This window comes from Ascidiella aspersa, chromosome 6 (genome assembly GCF_963924565.1).
Source record: "Ascidiella aspersa chromosome 6, kaAscAspe10.2, whole genome shotgun sequence".
NCBI classification, from domain to species: Eukaryota; Metazoa; Chordata; class Ascidiacea; order Phlebobranchia; family Ascidiidae; genus Ascidiella; species Ascidiella aspersa.
The window spans coordinates 24352962-24366791 of record NC_139452.1 but is presented as its reverse complement, the minus strand read 5'-3'; the positions used below and the strand labels follow the sequence as shown (position 1 = coordinate 24366791).

Here is a 13830-nt window from a genome sequence, read left to right as displayed (position 1 = left end):
CCGTTTTCGACAAACACAAGGTTTTAGCGCGTAGTTCAATCATAAGAAAAAGATCGTTTTTTTGGCTTGCTCCTATACGAGGGAAACAGCCTACCAGAGGTGTGTTCCGCGTCAATCTGTTGTTACTGTCCTGATGCTTCTTTTTTCCTTTTGTTTCCACAACTAACCCTGTACTTCTCTTTCCCGTCCCCCCTTTCTAAACCGCATCGGATTTTGTTCTCGAGTTTTACGTTTTACGCACACGCGCGCACAACTACTACGCTGTCGAATATTATCAAATAAACAAATCTGCATGACTTGCAACTTTTGCGAGTTTTCTTTTGTTGTTCTTGCCGATAATGCTATATACCATTAGGGAAGGGTGAATGTAGAAATATATATTCGATATTTTGAAATTAGGTTTTTTATAAAGAGAAGCCAAAATTAGGCTACTGGTGAAAACCCTGCCAAAACCAATCCTAATCTAACGGTAACCAATCGTAATTTAGCTATTTACTAAAGCAAGTCTGTTCTGAGTCAAGTTCAACGATTTAAACAACATATTTATTTCATATCCAGAATTATTTAGCGTAGCCACCACCAAAACAAATAGCAGGCAAACCGCCAAAATTATATTTAATTAAAACACTTGACCTTAGTCTAATTCAAGTCATTCATACAAAAAAATCGTAGGTCAAATAATTTTACCTAAAATACCCAAGTTAAGTTATTGAAAAACTTAAGCAAAAGCGCTGTTTCAATAATCACAATATCATATATAGTTTGGTGAAATCCAAATCGAATTGAAAAACAGTCTTACAGCAATTTCTTATTACAGAAACCTTTTTGGCTATGCAATTCAATATTATAAAATAAAAATAATTATGTTTAAAAATAGTGATTTGTTAGTACTAAACATCGAGTAAAAACATATCAAAATAAAATACGTTTTTTTTTAATAATTATTATAAACAAAAGAGCACCCAAATATTGTTCATAATAGAATAACATTCAACAGCTTAAAATCATCAAGAATCATTTCAAGAGTGCATTTCTCAGCGTCGAAACTTTTTACATCAGTGGTTCTCAACCGGGGTGCCATTTCTAATGCTCAAGGGTGCAGAGAAATTTAAGAATCTGATTTTTGAATCTTTAAGAATCTGATAACTTATTTGGTAAGATTAGAGTGGTATAAATTCAAATAAAACTTTCCTTGTTTTGTAGAGTTGATGTATGTTGTTCCAGTTCCGTTCACTGCCGCATTCTAGTGAATTACTTACGGAAAAATCTGGTAGGGGTGCCTCAATTTATTTGTTATTTCTGAGGGGTCCCGCTAGCCACCAAAGGCTGAGAAACAATGCTGTACACTATTAAAACAATTAGGATTTCACACTGTTTCAAAGTAAACATTATATGAACTTTTATTTCAACTGAAACCATAATTTTTTGCCAAAATCCTTTCAACAAACCTTTGTCACATTAAAAAAAAAGTTTAGAATTTAGTCGTGATCGTGTAAAACGTGCACGCATGGATCGCTACAAAAGTGTTCTGCAATTTCCTGCCTGTTGAGAACATACTGGTCGTCGCCAAATATTATCACGTGATCTTGTTGGCCGGTAATTGCCTCGAACTCTTTTGGATCCAAACTGTAGCCAGGCGACTGGTAGGCAAAGATGTAGATCTGAAGAAGTGTTGCAATGGTTTAATAAGCGACTGACATTTGAAATTATAATGATTTGGCTCGACACACACCACCAAACCTACATTATCTCCTAATAATCTATGTAAATGCAATAAAACGGGAACATTCAAAAGACTAACCAAATGAGTTGATTAATTGAAGATTTTTATGCAAGCAAGGTTAGGTTATATTAAACAACTATATCTTGCGGAGAGAAGCGAAACCACGAGATCGGCCATACAAGGAGCGTTGTTCTACCAAATGACCTATACTGTAGCCTACACAGGCTCAAATGGGATAATGTTGGAAAAACAACCATGACACAATTGCTTGCTGCAACGAGTAGTGCAAACAACTATATACATTGAAGTAGATCTACAATACCATGTCAAGTCAATGAAGGATGCATATAATTGGTATAGCCTATAACAACTGTGATCTAGTCCAGTGCTCTTCAACGGTGTGCACGGTGCACCCTAGGGTGCACCAAAATATGCTTGGGGTGCACCATTACTAAAAGGTATACAAGGGTACATCACACACTTTTAATGAATCATTAATATTTGACGTTGAATGCTGTTGTATGACAGGCAATAGTACTTGCAAGCAGCCTGCAGCCAAAATCAAACTATCACCGACAGTGTGTAAAACTTTGGCAGCTCCGCTCGGTTTAATTGATATTATGATATTGATATGCATAATGATTTTTCATATCGCTTCTTACCTCAGTTTACCTTTTAAGTCAGTGCTTCTCAACCTTTTTTCGCGGCGACCCAAACATTAAGCGTAAGTATGATGACTAGGCTTTGGCGACCCATATGTTTTTCTCGTAAACGAACAAAAATAGGCATTAGCATGAAGAATTTTGGATTTTAATCATTATTATAAGACATTATTTCTATTGCTTCCTTAATTTTCCTAATTAAGAAATCTTTCTCAGAACCAATCTCAATTAGTATAAACATATGAACTACTGCGGTCGGCGACCCAACCAAATCAAACAGCGACCCAATTTTGGGTCGCGACCCATAGGTTGAGAAGCACTGTTTTCAGTAAACAGGGTGCATGAGTTCGTCACAACAAGTTTAAGGGTTCACCAAATCAAAAAAGGTTGAAGAGCACTGATCTAGTCTATCCCCCAGATGCCCAGTGTACGATACCTAACCCGTTATTGTTCATTAACAAACGACTTCGTTAGGCTATGGCTAGATCCCACTTGTTGTGCACGTATACGTGTATGTCAGCGCAATAAAAGCTACTACGAATGAATTCGACCTAAAGTCGAAATAGAAGCGAAACCTATCGCGAATCCTATAAAGCATATGTACCACTTCTAACCACACAAATAGAGAATAGGACGATTAGGCGCCGCCGTTTTGGCACGCTGGTTTAAACGCTGGCAAATATTGAGGGTTGGTAATTGTGGGCGTTGGGTTAAGGACATCGTCATTCGTGGATTTAATATCGAAGTCGGGTAGGTTTCGGGTTACAGGTAAGGGGGCCATATAGGCAGACATAGGTTCAATTATGTAATTATTATCTTATTGCTAGTTTTGTTTCGACATTCATACTATTTCAGGTTTAGTCTGTCTGGAAGCCGATTTGATTTTAATGAATAAATTACTTTAATTCAGTCTTTTGTTGAGAAGTGACTGGACTTGATTTTAGACATATGTTCAAAATTCAAATCATTTGACTTGGACCATAGTCATAACTAAAAGAGGTGTAAAGTATTATACAACTTAAGTCTTCTGTAAAAAACAACTTATTTTGACCTGCACCCAAAAAAATCTGGCAGAAAATGACTTGGCCTGAATCGGCTCAGTTTCTTTAAAACTTTGGCTAATCTTAAGTGGCTTTAGATTGAAAGTGAGCTGACGTCAAAATTCTCACGCGTGCGCATACCATACATATGTTCGCGCAGATAAATGAATAACATAAAATTTTTAATTTGTTTATAAAACAATCTGATGCACCTAGATTCACGAACTGACCTGGGCAACATACGGCCCGCCAAGCTAAGCCAGCTCGCGCCTTATTTTTTAAAAATAAATAAGCTAAGTGAAAACAAGGTCGATTTTCTTCATGTTTGGTTGTATAGTAAACACTTTTTCCAGGGACGGATCTAGTCATGACCCCGCCAAATTCGATTTTTTTTTCGAGCTTCGCGCGACGTCTTATGGCCTTCTTTACATTCGTCTTAAATTGCACATTTTCGCAAACTCTAAACGTAAAAATAAATTCGTTAGCTTATTTGATTTTCAAGCGTCGGGGTATGACGTCTTATTGCGTGTATTTGAGGTCCCATTTGTGACCCGGCCCGCCACAACATTTTAAGTTTCTCATGCGGCTCGCGGCTAAAAATAATTGCCCATCATTGTTTTAGAATAAACTTACCTGAATCCCCCTTCGCCTTGCCTCTTCTGCAGGAGTTACAGCATCGTCGTCAGAATTTCGGTCTGTGTTAACGAAAATCGCTTGCGGTACTTGCTCCCCTCTGGCTCCGTTTATCGGCAGCAGTAGGCGATCCATTGCATAACGGATTGCGGCCCCCATGTTGGACTTGTTACCTTGTTGAAAAGATAACCGTTAGATATTGAGAGTTTAAACTCGTAAGTAGGGTGTTATAACATCATTTCGCAAGATGTCAATTGTTTTTCTGGCATGGTATGCAGTGTTGTTATAGCTTAATTCAATGGCTTAACTTAAGTGCACTTAAGTCGCTGTTTTCAAAAAACTTACAAAAAAAGATTCTTTTAAATAAGGAATTTTATTTTTTTAAATTGGTTTATTTATTTCAATTTTTTCCCATAAAACAATTTTCTTGCTTTTTGTTGCTTTTTTTGTATTGTTTCTGGTTGAGGTATTGTGGACAATCGTTCGAGTTTACTAATTTATTAATACTTGACTAGGACTTGACTTGTTATTTTTTCAAAACGTCTTGACTTTGACTTAAGCTGTTTTACAAATGACCATGTACAGCACTGATGTTATCATTCGCATGTACATACTCTTAATTCTTACGTTTAGACAGCTTTGTAAAAACAAATCTCCATAGATTGTTATATTTCCTCAGATGGAATCCTGATATATTGGCATCATGACCCATTAAAGTGTTTTTAAGGTCCAATAAATTTCAAACAGTCTGCATTTAACTAACATACAATTGAAAATCACTTTCGTCGTTTCTGCTTAAAAAAAAGGACATAGGAAAGTAGGAAACCTTCGTTGATGGACTCCAATCTTTGTTCAACTAGTGGTTTAAGCTGGGTTTTGTTTGCATTGTACTCGTTGAACTTTATCTGGCTTGAGATGTTTGGGGTTGAGCTGAAGTAAAACATCGATGTCTTGACCGCATCCTCGGCCACTTTTGTTGAGCTAAAAAAAACAATTAAAAAAATTGTTGCGTAAACTTTTCATTGTAGTACACCGAAAGCTATCGCAGACCAACCGAATCTGTCAATCAACAACCAATGAGGATATATAGCCTGTAGTGAGGTTCAAATGCACGACCTCCGGCTATGTAGCAAGCATGGGCGTCATGGTATGGCAAGGTCACCAGTTCGAACCTCACAGCAGGCAATTTGTTTCTCTAGCCTACCTTGCTTGCATTAGTGATCAACAGATTCGATGAGTCTGCGATGGCTTTCTTTGTATACTATTGCCGCATCTTTGGTAAAATAGTAGCTTTCAAAGGGGCCTATTCAAGGAACGCATATATGTGTGTGTGTGATCTTTCATTAAACTTCTTCATTGTAAGTGTCAACTTAAGTTGTTCGGGAAGTTTTCAGCTATTTAGAAGTCGTTAACTAGGCCGATACAGATAAACACTAAACTAATTATTATTTTTCATCGACTTTTAAGTCTTGAGGACCAGCCATAAAGCTGCAGTGTCAAATGCAGTTAAAACTTCAAAAGGCTTGCAAGATCACGAACGATTTATACTCTTTAATATAATTTTAGGATGCTGCTGGATTCAACCAATAACAAAACCCTGAGGCAGTGTTGTTATCAAAAGTCAGGGTCACATCACAAGTCAGGGTCACATCATTCGCAAAATAGCGAACGTCAAGTCATTTTTAACAAATAGCAAAAAAAGTCATAGTCCAAGGTATTGCAACCAAGTTAAATCCAAGCCACATAATTGCATCAAAAATAAATGTTAGACGTTCAAACTTTGCTGAACGTCGTTACAGTATCTGCGATGTTTGGCAATAAAACTGAAACAAATAACAAGTTAACATTTATTACATTTGATAGTTGGCTTTCATGACTTTAATAACTATATTGGAATAAGTGTTTTTATTTAAGTCCCTGAATGTTAGGCAATTTATTTGCGCAAAGACGCAAAATCCAAGTCAAGTTATTTCTCCAACTCTAAATGACTTTAATTAAGTCATTTATTTTTGCCCTGAAGACTTAAGTCAAGTCAAGTCATTTGAAATCATTAATTTAAGTGCACAGTCAAGTCAAGTTTTTGACTTGAGTAATTTGACTTGAGTCATTAACACTACCACGAAGCCACGCTGTTAATTTCATTAATCAACTCTTACTTGAACAGCAAAGTCTCGATCTCTAACGCCAGCCAGCGACGACTAGGTTCGGAAAAATGAAAAGGTTTAACGACATCGAAAAGAAAGAATGGAGGACATGGCCCTGAAAGCAAAAAATATATTATTTATGTAAAAGTTAGAAAATCGTGTGCTCTTTTTGAATATAAAAAACTTAAAACAAGTGGCACTGTTAACAAATTGTATAATGTAATTTGACGAGCTATTGCACAACCGTGCTTTATCAGGTCAGAGTAAGAAATATGAAAACGTTGAATGTAAATATATATCTGCAGGAGGTGGACATATGAACGCTCGCTCTCCCAAGACATTTAGTCATGTGCTATATGCATCCAACAACGTGTTGCAAAATGCCATGTTAGTGTTCCTTAAACTGGTAAATATAGTTTATCCTTGGGCGAAATAAATTTTGCAGGGCGAAGCCGTAAGTTTCCTTTTATAGTGAAAGTTTTGTTAACTAAAAACAAATAAACGCACTTGTTTTGCGCTTGGGGCAATTATCTTTGCATTAGTTGCAGAAATGCATAAACCAGTTCGTTTAAGAACAGCACGCTTTTTTGTAGATGTTTGTGTGGAAATTAAGGAAATTCCCACCACACAGCTAACGGAAGCCTTCTCCGATGCACAACTATTACAAAACATTGTTTTGTATTGTGGAATATTACTGTTATATCGTTTTTGCGTTTGGGTGAATAAATTGCAGCGTTCTGCTGTCACGGTGAAGAAAAAAACAAAATCAAAACTGTAAAAGTTTAAAAAGCACTGCCAATGGCATAGACTTCTTTTTAAAAACGATTTTGATGCTTTTTTCCAAAACTTGGAGCAAATATCCATGAAACGCTTAGTTAGGTGCCCGAGATATATTTGCAAATTAGAATAGCCGCGAAAAAAAGCTTTTTTTCAGTCAGTGGTTTTCCTTTCTTCCAAAGCTGACGTTCGTAAGTGAAGTTTCATCCGATACTAATACCAAAAATATTAGGTAAAACGTAAAGTAGTCTGTTACCATTAATATGGCATGAATCACTGTGGCCCAAGAGAGATTTTTTTATATGTGCGTTTTTAGGTTTTTTGCGCATCCCAGTAGCCTGGAGTATTTCAACTTAAATCTTTAATGTGGTTATCCGACCAAATTCGTAGTACCAAACAATGTTGTTACTTATTGCCATCACTGTTTGGTCAAAATGGCAAACCTTAGTAAACCGAAACTTCCTGGACATTGTTTTAAGAAATTGTACTGTCATTCTGAAGCTTAATTACATTTAGTTCAAAATTGTCTAGTTTCTAACAAAGGCAAATTTTATGATAGAAGTCACATTGTTAATGACCATACAAATTTAGTATAGGATCAGTATAAAGTATCAACCGACTATACTATCAATTGCTATCGGGTATCTGCTCCAATACGATTACGTGGGACATCCCTGGTTTTGAGGTAATCGCAATGCAACATATATCAAACACTCGCCGTTAAGGTTATTCATCAAACATTTTACCATTTTAACAAACAAACAATAAGCTTTGACAAATCATCTTACTGGCACAGCATGGACGTTCTTTTGACCAAGTTCCGTTGCTTGTGCACGTGATCACCGCATGACTGGGCGGTGAAACCGAGTAACTCGCACTCGTGCATTCGAACTCGCAACTCGACTCGGTGCAGTTGACTCGGCCGTGAGGCAGCGTCAAGCTTTGGGCAGGACAGCCTGAAGCTATACAGGTACAGCGTTTAAGAAATGAAGGAAACGTTATTATCGAAGTAACTCAAGGACTAAAAGGTCTTATATCTTTCTAAAAGAAGAATTAGCCAAAAAGTGATGTTCTTTTTCTGTATTTCGATTTTTCGGTTTATTGCAATTAACTTTCAAGCAAAGGCCATTTAAATCCAACATTACAAATAACTCATTTTCTCTTAAGCACCGTTCGCGCCATTTACAAAATATCTTTTAAGTCCAAGTCATTACTAGTTTAAGCAGTAGCCTAGCCAGTCCAAGTCATCAGCATAAAAACATGGTAATTTAAAATTAAATACAACAATTAAAAACTATTTTACTCGTAAAACTAAAGAACTACGCCAAGGTTAGCAAAATGTATTAAGTAAATTGCCTAAATAAATAAAGGCCAAGTCATTTGTCCAAAAAGTTTAGTCATCGCACGCAAAGTTTTTTTTTTATCAAAAATGCTTTAAGTTAAGTCATTTGAAAGCAGTGTCTCCAGTGAATTCAAGTCTATTCAAGTTATCACAACATTTAGAACAACAGCTGCTTACAAACTAAAATATTATACTTTTTACCTATAACTCGTGCAAGCGTAATACATAAATGCAGCCCAACCGCATACTTGTAATCCATAACTGATGGGTCTTTAAGTGAAAATGAACGTGATTTAATGTAAACCAGTCGTGAATGTACCTGATTTTGTTATAGCCAGAGGCAATGGCGCTAGTAGTTTATTTGGTGATTCGCTTACATTGCCCGATAAGGTTCAGTTAAGGCCCAGTTTATGTTTTTTCCTTGAAAAGAATGACCAACAAACTACCGGTAATTTTACACACTAAAGGATAGATAGATATAAGCGAAAAATTGGCACCAAAACAAAAAAATTGAATCGGCATATTTATTTACGTATCTGTTAATTTATTTACTGATTTCGCGCAAGTATTTTAGGTCTGTATGCGGCCACAGCAACGTTTAGTTTCCTTAAAAACACTTCGGAGATTCATGACTTCTTCCGATACCATTTTTTTCTCTTACTTTTCAGTTTACGGTTTGGAATGGAGCAGTGAAGGCTATGAAAGTCATTCTAATTAAACCCACCCATTAACGAAATGGGCTATGCCTATATGTGTGGATGTTATGCCACTGAAGCAATGCGATGGACAGTGAAGTCAATAGTTCAACGTTTCTATACCTGAAGGCCACTAATGCAGTTCGAACGTGACTAATTGACCCAACAAACATGTGTTTAGGATTAAGAGCTCGTCGGAAACTACCCGCGTTTGTCAGTTTTTAACTAATGTGTTTACGTTTGTTCTGAGCTTGATATCGACAACGCCCGACCGTTCAATTTCCACCTACTGATGTAGTAACATCATTGTCAGGGTATCAGTGTTTTCAAGGTTTCTTGAGTTTTGTTTTGCAATACAGAAACCAGATTATTTTCATTTCGTACAGCGCACTTGATTAACAGCGTGAGAGATTTCATATGAAATAGACAAGTTGGTTAAATTTAACCCTGTGGACCGCCCAAAGCTATTTGAAACAGCCAACTTTAATCGAGTTGTGAAACGCTTGACAAGTCAAAACCTGATGGAAACTTCCACCAGTAGTTTGGATGTGAGTACAGGGACCGGAGGCCCGCCATCAAATGTTACAGTACAACCTGCAGTCACCTTCGTTCCCTACGTGACTCGCCCGGCCGAGATCATCATGCTGGTCCCTGTGCTGATCATCAGTCTCTACCTGACGGTGGCCGCATCCTGGTACCAGTGGAAGTACGGCCAGGAATCACTGAAGTGGACCAACCGTCTTTGTACCATCGCACCGTCAATGCTACTGCTTCAGGCTTGCTTGTTTCCGATCGAGGTCTGCGGCAGAAACCTGAGCGACGCTGTGTGCAACTTCTACGCAATCATCACCATTTTCCTGCTCATCTTCAACAAGTCCTTCGTCTATCTGGTTCTCTGGTTGCGCCAGCACACCTTCTATACAAACCCGACCGCCGCCCGAACGGTGCCTTGCACAATCTGGATTATCAGCTACCCGGCATTGGTTGGTATAGTCGTCCTGCCGCTTGGACAGATCGTCTTGGATGCCCTTGGCGTACGAAGAGGCACGCCGGTCGGATGTGTCACTATCACCCGGTTTATAGCAAGTAAATTTAGACGGCCTATCCAAGTGGTTCTGTACATGCTCTTCGTGCTGGTACAGTTCATGCTGCTCGGCCTGGTGCTTTACCCCATTGTCAGTCACCTTCGAAGAAACCGTAGCGGCAGTAGCGGCAGCACGATACAAGATGTAATCGTTCGCCTGAGTATCTGCACCGGGATTTGCGTGGCCACCGACGTCGCTGCTTTGGTGTTTATACTGGTGGGCGTACCTGAAGGGGCTTCGATGTCCTTTATGCCGTTGGTCTTCAGCTACAACGCTGTTTTCAACGTGGTGATGCTGTACATGTCGTTCACGGACAAGTTCGACCGACTGGTTCCCTTCAACACAAAGATCGAACCGCGGCCTAAAGAGGTTGGTAAAGGCGCGGAAACTCAAAATTCAAATATCTAGGTAAAAAAAGTCGAATATCTATGAAGTTCTGCGGAACATTTTCGTTTGCTTTGTGTTATTTCTGTATCGCCAGACGAGACCGACTGCATTGAGTTGGCGCCTTAACGGTTATCCTAAATGTAATCTAAAAAGGGTCGCCATGATTTTTAAACCTTTCACCTTTAGCTTTCACGCGATCGCGAACGTCTTGCTCTTGTAATTGTATTTTACGGACAAAATCGACAGGCTTGTTCCTTTTAACACGGGATTGATACAAACGATCCCAAGTAACAAAGATACCGACCAAGGGCAGACCCAGCAGTCGAAAATATAATAAATCGACTCGCGAAATAAATGTTAAAACAAGCTATTTCCACTTTCGGACTCTGTAAATTTGTGTCATATTATTAAAATGCACAGTGTTGTAATGACTTAAGTCAAAAAATATTTTTACTTAAACGGATTTAAGTCATTATTTTTAAGTGGATTGTCTTGTCCTAAGTACTCTGGGCAAAATGACTTGATTTGAGTCATTCTATCAAATGACTTACCTTGGAGTTGCGAATTTATATTAATTTGTTGTCTAAATCGAAACTTTTAATCCTAATTGTTTTAATTGAAAACATTATTTTTATTTACTTGAATATTTTAACGTAACAAACTTTGCTTGCTCTTTGTTTGGTTTTTGGTGTTTGTTTTGTGCAATTTTCGTAAAATATAACGAATGAATACCAACTTTTGTGGTTTAACATTTATAGGCTATGTTGCATAAACTTGAGCGGGTACTTGAATTGGACAAGCCATTACTTGGAACTGGATGATTCTTGTTATTTGTCAAAAAATACTTTACTTGGGCTCAAGTTAAATTGCAAAATACTTTTTTTTGTCATTTTAAAATTGCTGGTTTCCAACACTAAAAATACAAGGTTTAACATTTTAGAGCAGGGGCGGGCAACTTCTCCGGTCGGCGGGCCAGATATGGTCAAATGAAGTACTTGGCGGGCCGGATTAAGTACTGTCAAAGCTTGCATGTTTTGTCGCATAATAGGGACTAACGTTGTACTCGTTAAACACGGCAACACTTTTTTGCTGACTTGAATAATAAACTAAGTACAACTTTCTAAACCGAAAATCGGTTTGTTTAGATGCTACGAGGTAAATAATTACACGTTAGGTAAAAATTTGTCAAAATTATTTCAAGTCAAAAACAATTAAAAATGCACATAAATCGTTTACAAAATTAAAAAAAAAACTATTATCAGCTTTTTTATAATTGATGTTATGTTAAAATAAGTTTTTTTTAGTTATATATAACGACATTTTAACTGTGTTATATATACGCGAGCTTCCAGAATTATCCACCCTGTCCAAGTTTATCGCATTAGTCTCAGCTTCGTTTTTGCATTATACAGTTGTTTATTTCTGATTTGGACAAATGTATTGAGCAGCATTTGCTGTCTTTTTTCTCTTTACAACATTTTTTAAAATAACCAGCGTCTTTGTTTTATTCGGCAATTTATAGTTATTTGACTTTTTGAAATGACTTTTATTTGACTTTTTGAAAAACTATAAGGATTTCTATAATTTTGCATAAACCCGAAAAAATAGCTGATTTGTGTTCGACCGATAGTCAGTAAAACATCAAAAACGTGTTGTTGACGACACCAAGACACTAATGCTGTTGTTTAAAATAATCAAATATTTATAATAGGTCAAAATTTTGTCAAAACAATATATTTTTAGGTCAAAATTTCATTTTAGGTCAAAAAATAATCGCCCTACCGATGATGCTTTTATAAGCGAATTATACTTATCTCTTAACATCCAAAAATTCTAATTATCATTGATGTGCAACCGGAATCATTTGTTTTTCACCATTCGGTTTTTGTTATTCAAAAGAAAATACTGATTCTTGCCGATTTGAGTGAAAAAATACTTGGGCATCAAATCCTTGTTAAATTCGCCGTATGTTGCCCGCCCCTGTTTTAGAGTTATTCCGAGTCGAATCCAGGATTGTATCTAGAGAGCTGAAACAATCGCCACAAACAACGATAAAGTTACGTCATGACGTGATAGCCTACCTGTTCTATTTTGTTGAACTTTAAGGGCAGGAATGGCGAACCACTGACCAGCGGGTGACGAAGTGACCCACCACAGATTTTCAATGACCCGCCACAAATACCGAAACGTTATAATTCATTTTTAGGAAAGAATAAATGTAAACAGCAATTGACTGTTTAAATCAGGGTGACTGCCCAATCTGTGGGCATAGTTGCCATTTTTTTCTGACAGTCAACACCTAGAAATCTAAGAAATTACATCTAAAAATATCTAGATTTTTTAGAAAATAATCTAAAAACAAATCTGAAAAGTATTTTTGAAAAACAAATCAATATGTTTGGACAAAATGTATATTTTTCAAGCATAATGCCATTTTAAGTTGCGTCAAGGGTCAATCTCTCAGATTTTCCATGTCATGAAACATTTACTAAACATGGCCATTTATTGAAATTTTGTTTTTATACTGTGTAGCCTAAATAAATTTAAATAACCACAAAATTCCAATAATAAATTTACAAAGATATTTCAAGAGTTTCGAGTGTATAGTTATTATTGCATTTCACTCTGGTGTTTAAAAAATATTTTCTGTATATTGTACTCCCGGTAATTGAGCAGTGTTGTAATGACTTAAGCCAATGACTCGACTTAAGTCACTGTTTTCAAATGACTTGACTTGACGTAGGTCTTTTGAACAAATGACTTGAGTTAAAATGAATTGTTTTAATTAAGCAATTATTTATAAAATTGGGTTATTTATCTTAATCTTTGCACATAAAACAATTTGTTGCTATATATAGCGTTTATGTTATTTTTACTTGAGTTATGCTGATAATCGAACGGAGTTTGCCAGTTTTAATAGTTTCAAGTTTTATTTTTATGACAAGGGCTTGACTTGGACTTAGGTCATTTAAAAATGACTTGTTTACAACACTGTGATTGAGTTAGTTAAAAACAAAAACTCGTTTAAAGTTTGATTTACGGCGATTAAACGTAACATAGGTTTTAAAAAAGTTTTTAAAAATAAGAAAAATCCATGGAGGATTACCCGGGTAACACCCGGGTTGTTGGACAAAAAAGGACAAATTACCTGTTTTTTTGAAAAATGGGCAATGTGGTATGCGCATATAAGGATATAGCCTTTAAGTGATTTTAATATGATACCTGACATGCGGTTATGCTTATGCAAAGTGGAGCCGCGTTTGCAAAAACTAGTTGTTACTATGCACGCACAACCATGGCACTGAAAGCAATTTATTGTGGAAAACAAATTAAAATTTTTGT

At 36.7% G+C, this 13830-nt stretch overlaps 1 protein-coding gene across 1 annotated transcript; it reads right to left on the bottom strand.

Annotated features, from left to right (window-relative positions):
• Positions 1 to 1478: 1478 nt before the first annotated feature.
• LOC146140937 (uncharacterized) lies at positions 1479 to 9049 on the bottom strand. The gene is made up of 6 exons (XM_083392747.1): positions 9046 to 9049; positions 7768 to 7935; positions 6215 to 6317; positions 4885 to 5039; positions 4059 to 4231; positions 1479 to 1661 (listed from the first exon to the last, which is right to left on the bottom strand). The coding sequence occupies exons 1-6, from the start codon at positions 9047 to 9049 to the stop codon at positions 1479 to 1481; spliced, it is 786 nt and encodes a 261-aa protein (XP_083248873.1).
• Between the last annotated feature and the right edge of the window lie 4781 nt (positions 9050 to 13830).